The following is a 19142-nucleotide window of genomic DNA, read 5'->3' as shown; positions in this document are numbered from 1 at the left end:
TATTGTTAGGCTAAGAAAAGCTAGGTGCAGAAAAACATGTTTGGCACAATCCCATTTACATGAAAAATAACCCCCTAAACTTTCCATGTAAGTGTGCCAATGTGTTTGTGAAACAGGACACACAGATACCAACGTGTGGACAGTGGTGGCGTCTGGGGGGAAGGTTAAGTTGAGGATGGGATGAGGGGAGGAAGGAGATTTGGGGTTTTTCCTCTTTATACATCTGCACCGTTTGAATCTTTATGACGGAAGAATATTTATAATACATGTGTAACTTTATAAAATAAGGAAAAAGTACTGCATACAATCCTTATGAGTTGAACTAAGCACAGGTTATCAGGGTGGGGAGACGGGGAAAGTGACGGGTGTGGGAACCAGGGCTGTGAGGCCTGGCAGCAGGCAGCCGGGCAGGGACGGAACCCATCCACCTCCTTACCCGGTGCTGGCATTCCAGACCAGCAGCAATATCCACCTTCCTGAGGACTCACAAAGAATCCACTGACCTAAATGTCAGGGGAAAGATTAGGTAAGTTACGGGCCAGCCACTAAATGATGCACTGAGCAGTCATTAAAAATTGCACCACAGGGACTTCCCTGGTGGTCCAGTGGGTAAGACTCTGCACTCCCAATGCAGGGGGCCCGGGTTCGATCACCTGGTCAGGGAACTAGATCCTGCATGCATGCTGTGACTAAGAGTTCACATGCCACAACTAAAGATCCCGCGCACCGCAACCAAGACCTGGCGCAGCCTAAATAAATAAGTAAATATTTTAAAAAAATTGTACCACAGAACCGTTATAGACCTGGGAAGTACAGCTGCAAAACTGTACAACCTTATTTGCCTAAGACATTTGTGAGAGTGTGTGCATCCACATATACAGATATATATACAGATATATGCGCGCACACAAACACACACTCACGCAGTTTAAAAAAAAAAAAAAATGAAAAAACACGGTCCAAAATGTTAACAGTGATTATCTTTGGGTGGAAGAATTATAAATGATTTTTTAAGTTTTCTTTGCTCTTTTCCATATTTTCCAAACTTTCTATATAGTGTATTCTTTCTGTATTATACAAAGAAAAATGAAGTAATGACCATTTCACCTCCAGGCTGTGCCACTCTCTGTGCAACCCTGGGTCATGAAGCCCCTTCTCTCCAGTTCTGGTTTTTTTCCTGGGTGTCTGCTTGACAGTTTTCTACTCTCCTCCGGCTCCGGTAGGCTGGTGAGGCGTCCAAGGAAAGCTCCCCCTGGTGAGGCGTCCAAGGAAAGCTCCCCGCTCCTGAGGCTCTTAGACTCCAAAGCTTCTGGCTGCCTTCATTGCTGCATAGATAAGCCTTTGAAGTGAAGCCCTGGGCCAGAGGCCTGATAAGAAGGGACGGTCCAGGGAGGGTCCGAAGGTACAGCCGAGCCCTCTGCCTCGCTGGGAGAGTGCAGGTACCTTCCCAGGGCACCCCTGTGTCTCAGCCTTCCCTCTGCCTGGACTGCACCCTCTGCCTTACCAGTTACAAGACCCCGACTCCAGCTCCCCGGCCAGCCCCGCTGCCACCTGCTCTCTGCAGCCTTTCCTGACGTGGACACTGGAATCGAAGGCGCCCCTGTGGAAAGCCTTGCTCTGACCTGGACTGAGCCTTAGGGAGTTACTCAGCTGCTCGGTGCCTCAGTCTGCTCCTCTGTGTAACGGGGTTAATAGGGCTCTGGGGTGATCATCAGAGCAGTGCTTGGTGAACAGTAAGAACAGCGCAGGGGCTGGCCGGCAGCAGTGGTGATGCGGGTCCTGGAACCCAGTGGCCAAGTGATCCCCTTCTAAGGAAAACACAGTCACCAGGTGCTTCTGGGAGGTGGTGTGGCAGCTGAGAGCAGGGCCGGGGCATGAGCAAACAAAAAGAACAAAGACGCTGACCACAAGAGGCTGCGGTCTGGTGGGGAGACAGACACCCTCGCAGGCCGTGGCCCTGGAGCCTGGGAGCCAGAGCTCAGCCCTGGGGGGCAGCAGACAAGTCAGGAAACAGCACTTCAGCTAATCCTAAAGAAGAGCAGGTTCTCCAGGTGGACCACATGGGAACAGGCACCCAGGTTAAAAAAGCTGCCCCCAAATAGCAGGTGCACAAGAAAGAAAAGGCATATGGAACATTTCCAGCATAGCAGAGGTCTGGACCAGCTGGAGCATCTGGCAACTGTGAGGGGTTCTGGGTGGAGGATGGAGAGGCAGGGACAGGGGGAAGGCTCGCTCCCCAAGGGCTGAGCCTGTCAGGCTTTGCTGTGGAGGAGCCTCTGTGGGTTTCAAAGCAGGGAAACGACAGCACGAGGTGGGGAACGGCCTAGAGAGCAGTGAGGCAGTAACCCAGGCACTATCAGAGGCAGGGAAAGGGCTGCAGGCGAGACCAGGAGGCAGAGAGAAGGAGCTGCAGCCAGCAGACGGGCACCAGCGGAGGAGGGAAACTCAGCAATGCCCTGGTTTCTGGCTTGGAGGACAGGGTGAGGGCGGGTGAGCAGTGGAACAGCCTCGCCTCCTCCAGGCCAGGGGACTCCAGGCCCTTATCTGATGAGCAGGCCAGCCTGCCCTCCCCCTCACCCCCTCCTGCCCAGACTGTCCACCCCAGGGAGTCTGACAAAGACCCCGGGTTGGGCTGGGGCCTTGAGGGGGCAACGAGGTTCTGGTCAAGTAAACACAGGAGGTCATCTCTGAGAACCATTGCACAAACAAAAAGGGGAGGTCTGGACATCAAGGTCCCTTTCGAGCACCCGACCGAGACACTGGACACAGTTTATCCACCCCCATGGTGGATGGGCCGTTTCTTCCCACTGAGAAGACAGTCACCCAACAAGGACTCTGTAAGTGACAGATGCTGGCCAGCGGTAGGAATTTATGAGGCCCCAGGAAGGGTTAGGAAGCTGAAGCCCACGGCCCCTTTCTGGCTGGATCGTGCCCCACGGTGGCCCATGGCTGTCCAGCCCTGTGGAGCGCGGCTGGTTTGTGCCCAAGCGGCCAAGGGGGAGACAATGAGACTGTTTCTTCCTCTCCACGGTGCCACCGACTTGACACTGAGGGCATTGATGGGCTGGTTACCATGGGAACTCGAGCTGCTGATCCCATCCCATCCTGTGGAGCGTGAGGCTCCCTCCCGACAGCTGACGGCTATTCATCCCTGTTCTGTGCAGCACTGGACCGAGGGCCTTATGCCTGCTGCCGGGTCTTCAGAATCTCCTAGAGCAGAGGCACCGGACCTCAGGAAGACCCAGGACTCAGCAGGATGATGCAACCCTTGGGATCTGAAGAATCTACGGTGGGCTCCAGGGCACGGCTGGGCCACAGTGTGTAGCCGACCAGACCTAGGAGCAAACTAGAGCATCACGGGCCGGCTCCTCCCCATGCATCCTCGCAGAGGCGGGAGCTGCGGGCTGAGCGTGACTCTGAGAAGCAAGGGATTAAGATAAAAGGTGTGGGTGGAGATGGTTCAGTCCAGACACCGAGAGGAGCCTGACCTTGCTCGGTCAAAATGCTCACATCCTGCCCTCCACTGAAAGGCTCTCACAGGGCAGGGGCCATGTTTTCCTTATCTCTGAGGGCCCAGCACCCGCACACGCGCACATAACAAACACTGGCTGAATGAATGAGGGCGTGTCTGCTGGGCCCAGGCTGCCCTGGGAAGACGGCTCTGCTTGCTATCAGAGAAGCGGCAGAATCGGACCTCATCTCAGAGGGCAACCAGAGAGCCGATGCGGACTGAGGCACCACAAAGTCCAGAGCCCAGTGGCAGAAACACACAGCCAGCAGACAGGGTCAGGATGACGGAGGCTTGGGAGCCCAGAGGGCACATCTGCAGAGCTGGGAAAGTCAGGTCCGGCCACAGACGGCCAGGAAGGATGAAGCGCTGACCAGGTGGGCAGGGGAAAGCCATCCTAGGCAGAAAGAACAGCACAAGGAAGCTGAAAGGGAAGCAAGTGCACAAAGTGAGGGGATCAGCGGGGCCGGAGCAGAAGGCAGTGGACTGGGCCTGCATGGCATGGACGGGTGAGAGGCCCAGGCCTGTGCCGGGTGGTGGCGGGGAGAAGCTGGGGGGACCTAACAGCCATCCAGGAGGCCAAAGAGACAAGCTTGGTTATGGACAGGACAGGAGGCGCGGGAGCAGGGGAGCAGTGGTGACTTCCAGGCCTTGAGCTTCCAGTGGACGGTGGTCCCCCCTGTGGACGGGGACACACATAGAGGAGGAGGTTCGCAGCAAAGGAGGATCAGTCCTGTGGAGAATGTGCAGACTTTGAGGGACTGCGTGTGGCATCCTAGGGAGGGGTTGGTTTTTTTTCCCTCCACGTGGAGAACTGTGAGTCTCAGTGCTGATGAGAAGGAGCCGGCGCAGCTACTCAGGATGGAACACGTCACCTCCAGCACCCTGTGTGCACATAAGCAGGTGGCAGGAAGGAGGGACAGCGGCTGGCGGGTCTGTCCGCTGCTCACCCTTGTTTGAGACACAGAGGTGAGGTTCCTCTGCCAGAGGGGAGGACGGGGCAGGCGAGCCGAATGGGAGGGCTTTGGGCCCTGGCCTGTCAGTCACCGGTTTATAACCTGCAGCAAGTCACACTTAACCGGACCTGAGGTCTCTTCACAGTAAAACAGGCCCTGTGACACCTGCCTGCAGGGTGGTATGAGGCTCCGTGGGCGACAGCACTCCCAGGGAATTGCCCGCCAGGCGCAAGCACACGCCAGGGCCTCCGGTCAGTGCGAGGCCACGCCACAGTCCAAGCTGGAAAGGAGATGGCGCTCACAAGCGCAGTCCGAAGGCCTCCCTGGGCAGGGTGATGGGAGGAGCAGGGGGAGGGTGTCAGCGCCTGGCTGGGCTGGGTTAGACCGGAGGAACTACGTTTTAGAGGCAAGATCTGTGCAGAGACTCAGAGACCCCGAGGATCCCGGAGTATTCCCCAGGATGTGGACAGTCCTGCAAAGCCCAAGACCAGGGAGGGGGCCCCAGACAGTCCTCTGGCTCTCTCACCCCATCAGCCACCGTGTTTCTCATTTGCACCCTTGGTTTCTGCCTAGAGAAGCTCAAACCCTCCCAAGGGACCAGACAGCCAAGCCAGCCACCCCGGCCTAGTTCTGAGTCCCCCTCGGACGCTGCCCTTGGGAGCTCTCCCGGCTCCATGTACTGCAACTCAGCCTGGCACGCATCTCTCCACCGCCACCCCCAACAAATAAAACCCTGTCCACTTTGATCCATTACCATCCGAATAAAGACAGCAAATGGGAAGGTGGGATACTACACAAGCTTCACAATCCCAATTTTGTTTGCACCCCCAGCCCCAGCTCACACCAGAACCTCTCCCTTGCCATTTGCAGGCCAGCCACCAGCATGGCTCCTGGTTCAGAGCATAAAAGACAGCCTCCAGCCGAAAATCAATACCAGAGAACTATGCTGCAGGTGACTGGGGAAGCTGCAGGGCTTCCCCTTGCCCCTCCCAAGCCCCCAACACTCCCTGGAACAAGTTCTGGCTCATTATTTTAACACCCGGCTAAAGCTTCAGCTTGTTTTCAGTTGTAGGAACAAGCCATCCGCAGCACGACAATTTTCCTCTGTTGACAAGTGAATGACAAAGGCCCACCTGAAATTCTGAGCCAGGTATGCTCCACTCAGCAGCTATTTTAAGTAAAACTATTTAAGGCAAGTTCAAAATCACTGAAGGCTCTTAGATCTTTTAGGGCCCTGACAGCCAGCCTACCGTTTTATGTTCAGACTCAGAACCAACGAATTAGCTCAACTCCCCAGGCAAAGCAGAAACGTAAGGGCAAGCGTGGTGCCTCAGCGCCACCTTAAAGGTAAACATCACTTCTAAGAGCTGCAGACGTTGAGCTGCTGTGATTTGGTTTGTGCAAATGGCTTGTTGCCTTTCTCTTCACGTGAATCAACAACTTGTCTTTTCTCAGAGTCATTAATGTCAAAGGTAACGATGTAGGTTGGAGTGAGGCCACCTCTGCCACAAACTGACCTGAGGGAGAAAGAAGTCTGGCAGAGGGAGAAGGCAGTGGCCAGCAGCAGGGTTCCTGGGCTCTGGGTCCAGCTCTTTCCCAACAGCCCCGTGAGCTGCAGCCAGGCATTGTTTCCCTAGGTCACCATTTCCTTGACAAGTGGATCAGCCCAGCCTGGGGAGTGTAAAGCACGGGCTTCTCTTACTGGGCCCACAGCTACCTGTATGCCCACAGGTGGCCCAGGAACACAGCGGCATGTGTGTATGATGTGCATTTTTCTCTTCTTTTTCCCCCCTTTAACATTTCATGTGTATCTCTGTGTATGTGCACATGTGTAGGTGTACGTGTATACCCGTATAAATATGCACATGTGTATATGCATGTACATATGGATGTCTGTATACAACTGTGTGTGTGTATATATATATATATATATATATTTATATTTATTTATTTATTATGGCTGCGCTGGGTCTTCTTTGCTATGTGCGGGCCCTCCCCACTTGCAGTGAGCGGGGGCCACTCCTTGCTGCAGTGTGTGGACCTCTCACCACAGCGGCCTCTCCTGTTACGGAGCGCGGGCTCCAGGCACGTGGGCCCCAGCAGTTGTGGAACGTGGGCTCAGCAGTTGTGGCTTGCGGGCTCCAGAGCACAGGCTCAGCAGCCGTGACCCTCAGGCCCAGCTGCTCCGCGGCACGTGGGATCCCCCCAGACCAGGGCTCCAACCCTTGTCCCTCACGTTGGCAGACAGATTTTTAACCACTGTGCCACCAGGGAAGTCCCTACAAGTGCATATATTACATATATGTCTACAAAGTGCATTAAGAATTAGAACACTGCAGATGAAGTTTGAAATTCTACTACTAACTAGAATTTGCTGTGGATCCTTCCAGCCCAAGCTTCTATACTTTTACTACATGTGTAAACATTCATAAATATTACAGAATGGCTCAGTGTTTTTTTAAGTTTACATAAATACTATTACATTGTACACCGGCAACTTGCCTCTTTTCACTCAACATTATTTCTGACATTTATCTGTGTAGATACATGCCTAGCTCACTCATTTCTAAGTATTGTTGAGTACCCCATGGTGTGGCTATTTCGATACGTCTCTCCATTCTTCTGCTGATGGATATTTAGGTTGTGTTTCCCTTTGTTTAAAAATGCCCCTGTGTTCATTCTGGTACAAGTCTCCCGGTGCACCTGTGCAAGAGTTTCTTATGACAAAGCTGAGATGTGGACTTGCTGATGTGACCTGACCCCAGATTACTCTCCAAGTAGTTGTCCCCATTTCCACTCTGTCAGCAGCATCTGAAAGTTCCAGCTCCTCTACAGCCTTGGCAACACTTCATACTAACACGTTCGCAGTCTGCCAATCAGATAGGTGTGAAATGGGATTACTGCCTGAAGGTGCATTGCCCCAACAGCTCCCGGGGAGGCTGGGCATCTTTTCTCATCCGGGTTTCCTTTTCATTCAATTCCCTATTCATATGCCTCCCCGTTTTTCTACCTGGCATTTATCCTTTTTCTTATTGATTTATAACTTTTTAAATAATCTAGGCATTAATCTGTTATATGTTATAAATACTTTTCCTACTCTCTTATTTGCTTTTCAACTGTTATGAAGCCTTTATTATACAGAACTTTTAATGGATCAATCTCTTCCCTTTTTTATTTGATCTTTTCGCATCTTGTTTAAGAAATCTTTTCCTTTCTCAACCCTCCTACGCTGTTGGTGGGAATGTAAATTGGTACAGCCAGTATGGAGAACAGTATGGAGGTTCCTCAAAAAACTAAAAATAGAACTACCATATGATCCAGCAATCCCACTCCTGGGCATTCATCTGGACAAAACTCTAATTCAAAAAGATACATGCACCCCTATATTCGTAGCAGCACTATTCACAATAGCCAAGACACAGAAACAACCTAAATGTCCATCAACAAAAGAATGGATAAAGAAGATGTGGTACATATATACAATGGAATATTACTCAGCCATAAAACAAGAATGAAGTAATGCCGCTTGCAGCAACAGGGATGGACCTAGAGATTATCATACTAAGTAAGTCAGAAAGAGAAAGACAAATACCATATGATATCACTTATATGTAGAATCTAAAATATCACACAAATGAACTTATCTATGAAACAGAAACAGACTCACAGACATAGAAAACAGACTGGTGGTTGCCAAGGAGGCGGGAGGTGGGGGAGGGATGGATTGGGAGTTTGGGGTTAGCAGAGGCAAACGATTATACATAGGTTGGATAAACGACAAGGTCTTGCTGTATAGCACAGTGAACTATAACCAATCTCCTGGGATAAACCATAAGGGAAAAGAGTATGAAAAAGAATGTATATATAAGTGAATCACTCTGCTGTAGAGCAGAAATTAACACAACACTGAAAATCAACTATAATTCAGTAAAATAAGTTTTTTTTTAAAAAAGGAATCCTTTCCTTTCCCTATGTCATAAAGGCCTTCCATGCCAGTTACACATTCAGGCTCTCATTCCATCTGGAGTTTGTTGTTATGGAGTGTGAGGTGAGGGTCTGGCTGCCCTTCCCTGCAGAGTCGGCCCTCTCAGCGCCGTTTACTGAACTGCCCAGACTTCCCATCCACATGAGCCTCTTCTGCTTACATACAAGCTCCCACATATGCCTGGGTTGGAGTCAACTCCACCAATGGACCAGACCATCACTGGGCCAAGGCGGAGCTGCTGTGATCACCAAGGCTTATGGTGGCAGAGACGCTGCCCATCTCCCTTCTCAGAGTTGTCTCTGGTATTCCAAGACCCTACTCTTCCTTTGTGTGATTTCATACTCCATATCAAAACCTATCAGCACTTAGGTTGCTTCCATGTCCTGGCTATCGGAAGCACAGCTGCAGTGAGCATTGTGGTACATGATTCTTTTTGAATTATGGTTTTCTCAGGGTATATGCCCAGTAGTGGGATTGCTGGGTCACACGGTAGTTCTATTTTTAGTTTTTTAAGGAACCTCCATACTGTTCTCCATAGTAGCTGTATCAATTTACATTCCCACCAACAGTGCAGGAGGGTTCCCTTTTCTCCACACCCTCTCCAGCATTTATTGTTTGCAGATTTTTTCATGATGGCCTTCTGACTGGTGTGAGGTGATACCTCATTGCAGTTTTGATTTGCATTTCTCTAATGATTAGTGACGTTGAGCATCCTTTCATGTGTTTGTTGGCAATCTATATATCTTCAGATGAATGGAGAAAAAAGATGTGGCACATATATACAATGGAATATTACTCAGCCATAAAAAGAAATGAAATTGAGTTATTTGTAGTGAGGTGGATGGACCTAGAATCTGTCATACATAGTGAAATAAGTCAGAAAGAGAAAAACAAATACCAGATGCTAACACATATATATGGAATCTAAAACAGAAGATGGTTCTGATGAACCTAGGGACAGGACAGGAACAAAGATGCAGACATAGAAAATGGACTTGAGGACACGGGGAGGGGGAAGGGTAAGCTGGGACGAAGTGAGAGAGTGGCATGGACATATATACACTACCAAATGTAAAACAGATAGCTAGTGGGAAGCAGCCGCATAGCACAGGGAGATCAGCTCAGTGCTTTGTGACCCCTAGAGGTGTGGGATAGGGAGGATGGCAGGGAGATGCAAGAGGGAGAAGATATGGGGATATATGTATATGTATAGCTGATTCACTTTGTTACAAAGCAGAAAACTAACACATCATTGTAAAGCAATTATACTCCAATAAAGATGTTAAAATAATTTTTTAATTAAAAAAATACTTTGTTAAAAAAAATGAATACCACATGGTTTGAACAGTAAATGTCAATATGTCAAATTCCACTATTAAAAGATAAAAATTCCCAAACTGTCAAAATCAAAAATAAATAAATAGCTCATACCTGGCTTAAAAAGAAAACAAAACCTATCGGTATCACAACTAGACGACACTCAATTTACACGTTAATTCAGGGGACCTGTGACAGTCAGCCCTCCCATCAAGAACATAATCTGTCTCTCCATCATTCAGGCCTTCTTTCTCCTAATGCTTCTTTAAATGTTTTGTAATCTTCTCCACGCAAGTCTCGCGCTACTCTAAGATTTATTCCTAAGTCTCTAACAGTGCCTATGCTGCAGGGAATTATAATTCCTCTCATCTTTGCAGCTGTGGCCACTGTCGGGCAGCTCCTGTTGATCAAGCACCCACTCAACTCTCTCATTAGTTGGTCTCCAGGTTCTCTCGGATTATCCTTGTGGCTAATTTTGTTATCTGTCAAGAGTGACATTTGACTCTTCCCAATTTTTATTCCTTTTTTTGTAAATTGTGTTGCATTATCTGGGGCCCCCAGGGCCAAAAGAGGCTCATTTGTCTTGTTCCTGATGATGCATATTTTTAAATGGAGCGGATCCAGAGCCTTTATCAGACTCTGAAAAGGACCCACGATTCAAGAAAGATGAAAAACCATTGGTCTAATTTACCTTTGCACCACATAAAATAAACAGAATCAGGTTATCAGTTGTATGAAAGAAAGAAAGTAAAGCAATCAAGCCAGAACTTGAGCGCAGCAAAGACTTGGGAGAAAAAGAGTCAGGGCAGGTACCGGGCATAACACTAACTGCCCATGAAGGGTTGGGGGAAAGAGTCGCCCAAAGGAGACCCGGGACCAGAGAACGTAGCAGGAGACGAAGTGGACGAATCACAACTGTTGGAGGTGACACACTCTTATTGTGTGAACACAAACAGCTTCCAGCCCATGCTTCACCGCAGTTCACTCACCCATAAATCAAAGCTAATAATATCTACATCTTATTTATGAGTCACAAATTCTCCTGGCTGAAAAAGGCAAATAAGGTTTTTAAAGAGTTCTTAGTGAATAGGCAGAAGGTGGAGTGCTCCAGGCCTTTTCCACATTAGCAATGCACTTGGGGGAGGTGGGCAGGAAAGCGGGTTTGGGAATAAAGAATAACAGGCCCTCTTTGAGTAACTGCAAGCGCGCGGACGCGCGCACACACACGCTCGCCTGACACAGCTCGTATCCCAAACCAACCAGCCCCTCCGTTTGAGAGTGCCTCCAGTGGCAGCCCAGAAGCACGCCCACCAGGCTGAGCGACCACGTTGTGTGCAGTCCACCCTGGCTGCCCTGGACCAAGTGGGGAGACCCTGAAACGCTCCCCCAGAAGGTCCCGGGTGGAGGGGTGCACACCCTGAGCAAACTTCTCTCCCACAGGCAAAGTGAGGACAGCGGACTTCATGCACAAGCAACTCAGTGAGTCAGACAGAAGTTGTTTCAAAGATCGGGCGTGGCCAGGGGACTGGCATTTCTGATCCCCAAGGACAGGAGTCATGAGGGGGAGTCACGATGCCTCTCTCCTGCAATGTCCAGGAGCTCTCCACTCAACTTCAGTTCCCCTCTGCTCATTTAATTATAAGAGCCAGAAACCCAGGCACTTTGTAATTTGTAATTTACCACGCCATTTAAGAGTCACTTCTAGCAGAAGACAAATTGCTGGACCACCTGGGCAGAGCAGCCAAGTTTAGCAGGAGCTGGGGCCCTAACCCAACAGGGCAAGCAAGGCGCCGGATGGACCCTGAGGAGCCCCTTCTTCAGTCTGGACCGTGAACCAGGGAGACTTAGGAACCACAGGGAGAATTGAAGCCAGTGCTACCCAAAGGCAAATCTTAAATCACAGGATGTTTGGACAGACTTGAGTGGTCAAAATACAACTAAAAAAGATATACAAAGGATGTGATGGGTTCTTTCAGACACACTCTAACCTGTGGTGTGAAGTACAGCTGAAACAGGTAGAATCCACTTTTCCCAAAGGTGGCACATCTCACATTAGCAGCATCTGGACTAGACTCAGGATGCAAAGAGATGTCATTTACATTAGGGCCGCACCACACTTTGCTGGCTTCTGTCACGGATAACGATGAAACTAAATTTAACGCCACTTGGCAGTAGGGCTTGAGTTATGAGCGCGCGCGTCCCTGTCACTCCATTTGATCCTCTAAGTGTGTAGTTTGTAGGAGACTTGTTCACTGCACAGAGAGGTCCACTGGTAGGACCGCACATTTGAGCCTGCTGCGGCCCCTCCCCCCGCCATAAATCAGGATCAACCTGCCCCACTGCCACCCTGCAGGGTTGGAGCTGGAAAAAGGGACCTGCCACCGAGGTCCTTTGGAGTTATGCAGCCTCTGTGCCCGGAGTTTGTCCCCTCTTGCTAACTGACAGCAGTCCTGAGGGCGAGGCCACGGGAGGACGCCTGGCTCCCCGGCCAGGGTCAGACCCAGCAGGTGCCCTGCGGCCAGAAAACACAGGATCGTCGCAACCACTGCGCACGTACGCACTGTCACTGTCCGGACAGATGGAGAAGACGGGAAGTGACTTGCCTAAGGTCATACATCTGGTCCGCAGAAAACTACCATCAGAACCCCGCGCGGAGGCCCAGAAACAAAGCCAACTCCCTCCACCCCCGCCGTCGCCGCCAGAAGCCTGGAGGGGTTTCAAACGCGGGACCGCAGCCTCCGACCCTCGACGCGACTGCCCGGTCCCGCGCCTCCCGGGCGCAGGCACCAGCCGCCCTCCCTCCGGGAGTCGCGGACACCTAGGGAGCGCACGTCACCCCCGCAGCCGCCTGCCCCTCCGGCGCGCGCACAAGTTCCTGAGCCCCGCGCACAGGTTCCTGAGCCCCGCGCGGCCCGTCGACGTCAGAGGGCCCGGCGCGGAGAGGCCGGGGTCGGCGGCGGGACAAGCTCGGGGGACACGGAGGACGGCTCCCGCCACGGGCTCTCCTCCCGCGCGGCTAGGCAGGTGCCCGCACCCGGGGCGCTGACCCCGTAGCGCCGGGCCTGCCCCGGCGTCCCCGCCGAGGGCCCCGCGCGCCGCGCTCCCAGGCGACTCCCTGCAGGGCGGCCCCTCGCGCCGCGCCCGCCGGAGGCCGGGAAAGTTTCGGGCGCGCGGGCCGGTCGCACTCACCTGGCCCAAGTTGAGGTAGCCGTGCGCCGCGGCCACGCGGTCCGCGGCGGCCGGGCCGCCCAGCACTTGCACCGCCCAGTGGTTGGTGTAGACGGGGCGCGGCGGCGGCGGCGGCGCGGAGCAGGCGGCGGGCAGCGCGAGCAGCAGCAGCCAGCGCCAGGGGCGCGGCGCGAGCGGCCGGAGCCCGGGCCCGCCGGCGCCGGCCGTGTCCGTGTCGGTGTCCGCGTCCCAGGCGGCGGCGGGGGCCCGGGGCGGCGGCCGGGGCCCTGGCGCGGGCGGCGCGCGCGGAGGCATGGCAACGGCAGGCTCGCTCGGCGCCCGAGCGGCGAGTGCGCCAGGGGGTGGGGTGCCGCCTTTTAAAGCCGCTCCGCGCCGGAGAAGCGCCGCCGCCGCCGCTGCGGGCGGGAGCGAGGGAGGAGGGGACGGCCGCCGCGCGTTCCCGCCCGCGCGGCCCGGCGGCGCCCTGGCCCACGCTCAGCGGCCCGCACCCCACCTTCGCGAGCCCGGGGCGAAGCTCCCGCCTGGAACTTCCCGCAGACTTCGGGGACCCTCGGGACACGCGTTCCACTGGCGTCCGGGAGGGTCCGGGTCGTCTCAGGTGAGTCCCGTTCCCAGCCTGGCGGGCTGGGGGCCGGCGCCCCCCTCTGGTAGGGCAGCCTGGGGGCCTCATTTGCCTGATGGTGTTTTGACCTGCGTGCGAGGCCTTGCTCTTGCTCGTCCCTGCGTGAGACAAGCGGCTCGCCCTAGGTCCTGGATTCTGGGGCAAGAAGCCACAAGGAAAGACAGGTCAGGGCCCGTTCAGAGCTAGGCCTGATGGAAGGGGCTTGGTGAGGGGGGCAAAGACGTTTGGCAGATTAGCTGGCTTCAGGAGGAACCTCGGGGGACAGCCCCCAGGTTGCAGCCCACTGGGGGGTAGACGGTGCTGTGGATCCCGAGCTGTCCAGTTCCTAGCTGTGTGATCCTGGGCAAGTTGCTGTCCTTTCTGAGCACAGGGCTCCACCTGTGATAGCGGGTGACAGTAGTTATCTACCCCGTGGGGCTGTTTAGGGCATGGCATGAGCGCTGGCCTTGCAATCGGATGTTGATAAATGTTTATATGAGCGCAGAGCCTGCCGCATGGTAGGTGATCACTAGCTGTGTAGACTCTTAAAAGCTCCCGCTGACCTGGGGCCAATCAGTGGGAAAGTAAGTGGAATCAACTTGGCCCCTGCTGCCTGGAGCAGCCTAGAATCCAACAGAGACTTATTTGGTGCACCTGGAGAGCTGCAGAAATGTTCACACCTGCAACAGGTGAATGGCAGGATCTCTTCTCCCATTCCTCCCAAGGGGTGTTGGTCCCAACTGGCCACATGTGGAAAGCAAGCCTTTATTACCCTGATTACTACCGGCTGGTGAAGAAACAAAAACTAGGCCAGGAAGGCCTTGAGGTGGGAAGGGAATCGTGCCCTGATGGTCTGTCTCCAGGAGCAGCCCCTTGCCTTCGGGCTGCTGTAGAGAGCTCACTGTGCGAGACTGTGGCGTGGCAGGTGGAAGGTCGGTGATGAGGGGCAGGAGCAGGTGGGGACAGAGCAGGACCCATGCCAATGGCTTCCCCGGGTCCTTTCCAGCCTCCCTCTCAGGAGCCCTTCGGTTTCATAACCCACATGATTCATCCTTTCTGCTGGCGTGAGTCACCCCAGTGGAGGTGGGAGAACAGGGACCAGCCAAATTCTTGTTCACAAGTGCTCCTGCCAGGGGCCCCTCTGGAACCTGGGGACTGAATTCCCACACTTTCTTCCCTTTTCTGCACTAAATGCAGTTTGTCCTCCCTTTCCTCCCCTGGCCAAGTGGGCTCAGCCCACGATGCAGAATGCAGGCCCTGAGTTTCCCTCCTGCAGATGGCCTCACCCTGCCCACGTGAGAGACAGAGGCCCTAGCACAGGCTGGGCTGCCCTGCGGGAAATCGCACTGCCCTGACAGGGCAGAAACAGTACCCAGAACCCACAGCCTGTCTCTTCCCAATGCCACCCTGGCTGCCCACAGAGGAGGGACACTGGATTAAAGGCCTCCCTCTGTCACTTACCAGCAATACACTTGTCACCTTTCTGGCCCCTGTTGGCCAGACTGTCCCTCGACCCTGTCCTGGACCTTGTGTTGTACTCCTTCAAGTACGTGACCCTCTTCAAGCTAAGGCTGCAATGCACATAGTCTAAGTTATTATGAAGCGGCTCATGTGTCCCCAGAGGATACTGCCAAAGCAGCAGTGATTTTGACAGATAGAGATAAGGGTTTTTCCATAATAATTTAGTAGATTAAGGGATTCAGCCCACTGAACTGAGAGGAGACTAAAATGCATCTGAATTTTTATTTGGAGGGATCCGAATTTATTTTATTAATAGATCTGCTCATTTGGGGTAAACTTTACATTTACTGTGGATGTGCCCAGACAATATCTTGGCTTCAATTTTGTCGGGAGCCCAGCTTCCCAAAATGAACATCTTAAAGCACCTGCTGTGGGTTGCTCATTGATTTACAAGGTGACAGGACAGCTTGATCCCAGAAGGACCAGCCCTTTGCACTGTGACTGGATCTGCAATAAGACCTGCCTCGTCTTCCTGTAGGGAGGGGGTTTACCACTCACTCCAGCTCCAGCTCTCCAGATGGCCCTTGAGGGCCACACAGCTCTGTAGGGACGGGGGTGGGGGGCCTGCTGCTTCCCTAGTCTGAGGTCAGCAGGCCTGCGGATGGACAGGACATAGACCACAAAGGTGACTGGAGCCAGGAAATTTTTCGGTTTTTTTTTAAAATTTTATTATTATTTTTTAAAATTATTTTTTGGTCACACTACACGGCATGTGGGATCTTAGTTCCCTGACCAGGGATAGAACCCACACACCCTGCACTGGAAGCGTGGAATCTTAACCACTTCGGAAGGAGGCAATTTCTGGATCAAATTCTGTTTCAACACACCCCAAGTGGCTATGTGAAGTCTTCTGCTATCAAGTGGTCTGGGCAGCACTGGGCACCCCTTGGCCCCAGCTGTGTAATCCTGTACTTGCTGTGAAGGGATCAATGGTGGGCATGAGAACACACTGTAATTCAGTAACATCTTCCCAGTGATGCCACCTCCTCTTGTCTGATTTGGGAAGATACTAGCATAAATATCACATCTTTGTATTAGCATTTTCTAAAACTTCTGAAGGGAAGTTTTCTAAAACTTCGGAAGTGTGCTAGGTTCGGTAGGTTTAGGTTGGGGTGGCATCCCTCAAAGAACGTCTGATGGGCACCACCTTCAGGATGTGGGAGAAGAGCACGCACTCAGCAGAGCTTCCCTGACACTTGTGTGCAACCCCGGGCAAAGCTATTCCAGTATCCTCTGCCAAAATGCAGGGGATCTGTGGAGCCAGTCAAAGCTGACAGGGGCCAAGCCCCTTGCCCAGCCTGGCACCAAGTACACGCTGCGCAAATGGTGATACCGGTGACCACTGCTGCCGCCGGGCACCAGGAGCGTCCAGTGGGGTAAGATGGGCAAGGCTGCACACGCTGTCCCTCTGTGGGGTTCACGGGCACATAAATGTCCTGTCCTTCCACCAGGTCTAGTTGCACATTTCCTCACATCTTAACATCCCTGAAATCGGGGAAAATCTCACAGTCCAGTGTCTTGTGATCACCACTGGCCTGGACCGAAATTGACCGAAATTGACTTCTTCCTGAGAGGATTTGTGTTTGCTCCCCCCAGTGGTCTGGGACACAGCTCCTGAGACCCCTTGGGGACCACATGGGTGGTGTGACCCCCAGCTGAGAACCACCTTATGGTTCAAATGATCAGTACAAGCATTTCTCCCTGCCTCCACCATGGCCAGGGGGCTCCCTGCTGTCCCTCTCTGGTGGTGGGTTTATTTCTCATCTTCTCCTGCACCAACGGTGCAGCCTTTCACTGGCACATGAATGGAAGAGTCCCCATGACACTTCCAAACTTGGACACTTTTGCTTTCTCAGTAATATGTCAACTCCTGACGCATCTTCCACTTAAGGATGTCTCTTGGATTTGGTGAATATGGCATTAATGCCTCCAAGACGTATTGCAGTAGAGATGCCTATTTGACTCTCTCAAATGGCTCTGATGTTTCTTTTTGTGGCATCTATTAACATTCTACAGCAGAGGTACAGAAAGTGCCGTGTTTTTAATGAAAATCTGTTTTGACTCCTTTGGCAAAGCAAAGGTCTCCCATCGCCTGGTTAGTGTGAATTTTCAAATTCTACCCTTCTCTCAGGAGAACACCTGGATGGTTTAGACTACACAGCATTCAGAGGTGTGATGCCCGATAGGACGCATTCTGTAGAGCTGACAGCCCTGACACCAAGCCTGGATAACACACATGGTCCCTAGCCTGGGGGACAGGAGATGCTGACACAGACGCCACATAGCGAGTGGGCCTGTGATGAGAGTGGGCCCGCAGAAGAGTAGACCACTGCCTCCTTCCACCCCTTCCACACACACCCCGTCTCCTCACCCCACCCCCACCCCCGGTCCCGAGAAAGCATCCAGGCCCAGGGCTTCTACAAACCAGGGGTCCCCCAAATGACTCCAAGTCTTTTCACCCCAAATCCTTCTCGCTCTGGTGGGTCAGGGGTCTTCCCTTTCCATCTTGCTCCACCTTCCACTCTGTGTTATTGCCAGTTTATCTCATCATCTCCTCAGTGTGGGCTCTGATTCATATTGGGCTTTACTCCTTTCGAGGTGGGGGGTTGACCATCTTGGGGGGTGCGTGGAGCAGCTCTCTGCCCACCCCACTCCCACCCACTCTTTGCCTCTCTGGTTAGACTCTCCCTTTATACCTAGATCCTCGTTGTCTTAAGAGTCTTGTGAAAACTGCTTCTCCTGCAAAACAATTATCCTGAATCTAGCAATTATGTATCTCAGTGTTCCTTTCATAAACTCCCAGGCAAAAATTTAGTGTCAAACAAGGAATTTAGGAGCAAAACAGCTGAAACTCCCTCAGAAGCTCTTCCCAACTAAGAATGAAAGCTTTGCCATTTCTCTGTTTTCCCTTCTTGCCTTGGCTCCCAGGAGGCTCCGCGCCCCATGTGATAGAAAACCACAATGGTTTACTTTCTCCTTGCCGCAGCAGTTAGGATGCCTCTGGTTACAAGTACTGGAATATCCAAGTAAAAGGCACGTGGACAATAAAGATGACTCACTATCCCATGAACAGGAATTTGGTGTGAGCTGGATCCAGGGTTGTTAATTCAGCAGCTCAGTGACAGCAGGGCTCAAGATAGCCTTCCTGTCCTTTGCCTGGCCTTCTCCTCACGGACAGAGACAACTGCCCCACACTGGGGCATCTCAAGATGGCCTCCAAGGAAGGAATGGCAGGAGCGACCTTCCCTCTCCTGACTGTCTCATCTCCTTAGGGGAACACACCCAATGTCCAGTCCATTTCACCTCAGGCCCCACTGACCCGAACTGGATCACAAACCCTCCCCCTCCCAGGTAATCATTGACAGAGTAAGCGGGGTCACCCACGTTGGTTTGCATCAGTCTTGGTTTTCCTCCTGGGGAAACATCACCGCCCCAGACTGAGCAAAATCAGAGATCTGCTAGCAAGACGCTGGTCCAGGAAGGCTGCTGGCTGGGCCTACCATCTCCTCCCCTCCCTTTCTATTCCATCACCTTCATATAGATTCAGACTGCAAATGCATATTTATTGAAAGGAAGAACACAAAGGAGGAGGGAGGGAAGGAAGAGTCCCCCCACCCATGCCAAGCAGACCCTCAGGATCGCACTGCATTTTACCCGAGCCCAGCAGATGGGCAGTGGGATCTGCGTCTTATTCCTGGGTGAGGACATCATTCCTTTGATGCCAGGATGAGTTTTGGCTTCGTTGCCTGAGCACTCTTTCCAAGTGAGAATAAATTAGGAACTTGGGCTCCGCCCCCCCCACTCTCTGCAAATTGAGCGAGGCACAAGCTGGAGAGGAGCTCGAAATCCAGTCCTTTCTAGACAACCATTGTCTCGGGAACCCGAGTGTATAAAGAGATAATGGGGAATGTGCATCTCAGGGGCCGGGCTGGGTGCAGCAGAGGAACTGGCTGCTGCAGCCGGAGGCAGCAACGCGGTCGGTCACTCCTCTGTCCCCCCGCCCCCTCCAAGCTGCCCCTCCCTGGTTGCCCCTCCCTGGTTCCTCAGGGAACCCTCCCACCCCCA

The 19142-nt window shown here is 52.7% G+C and overlaps 1 protein-coding gene and 1 long non-coding RNA gene across 10 annotated transcripts in view; one reads left to right on the top strand and one right to left on the bottom strand.

Annotated features, from left to right (window-relative positions):
* PCSK6 (proprotein convertase subtilisin/kexin type 6) overlaps positions 1-13264 on the bottom strand; it is a 190143-nt gene extending 176879 nt beyond the window's left edge. For all 9 annotated transcript variants that reach the window (XM_067699407.1, XM_067699383.1, XM_067699425.1 and 6 more), the window contains exon 1: positions 12956-13264. In XM_067699407.1, the coding sequence (XP_067555508.1) occupies positions 12956-13249 (294 nt within the window). In that variant the 5' untranslated portion in view covers positions 13250-13264. The remainder of the gene's footprint in view (positions 1-12955) is intronic.
* Positions 13218-19142, top strand: part of LOC137203405 (uncharacterized) — a 55437-nt gene continuing 49512 nt past the window's right edge. The window contains exon 1 of the long non-coding RNA XR_010933085.1: positions 13218-13553. This is a non-coding gene — a long non-coding RNA (uncharacterized lncRNA). The remainder of the gene's footprint in view (positions 13554-19142) is intronic.

The sequence above is a fragment of the Pseudorca crassidens genome, chromosome 1 (assembly GCF_039906515.1).
Source record: "Pseudorca crassidens isolate mPseCra1 chromosome 1, mPseCra1.hap1, whole genome shotgun sequence".
Lineage (NCBI taxonomy): Eukaryota > Metazoa > Chordata > Mammalia > Artiodactyla > Delphinidae > Pseudorca > Pseudorca crassidens.
Note: the sequence above shows the minus strand (reverse complement) of the source record. Positions and strands in the feature narration are given on the sequence as shown.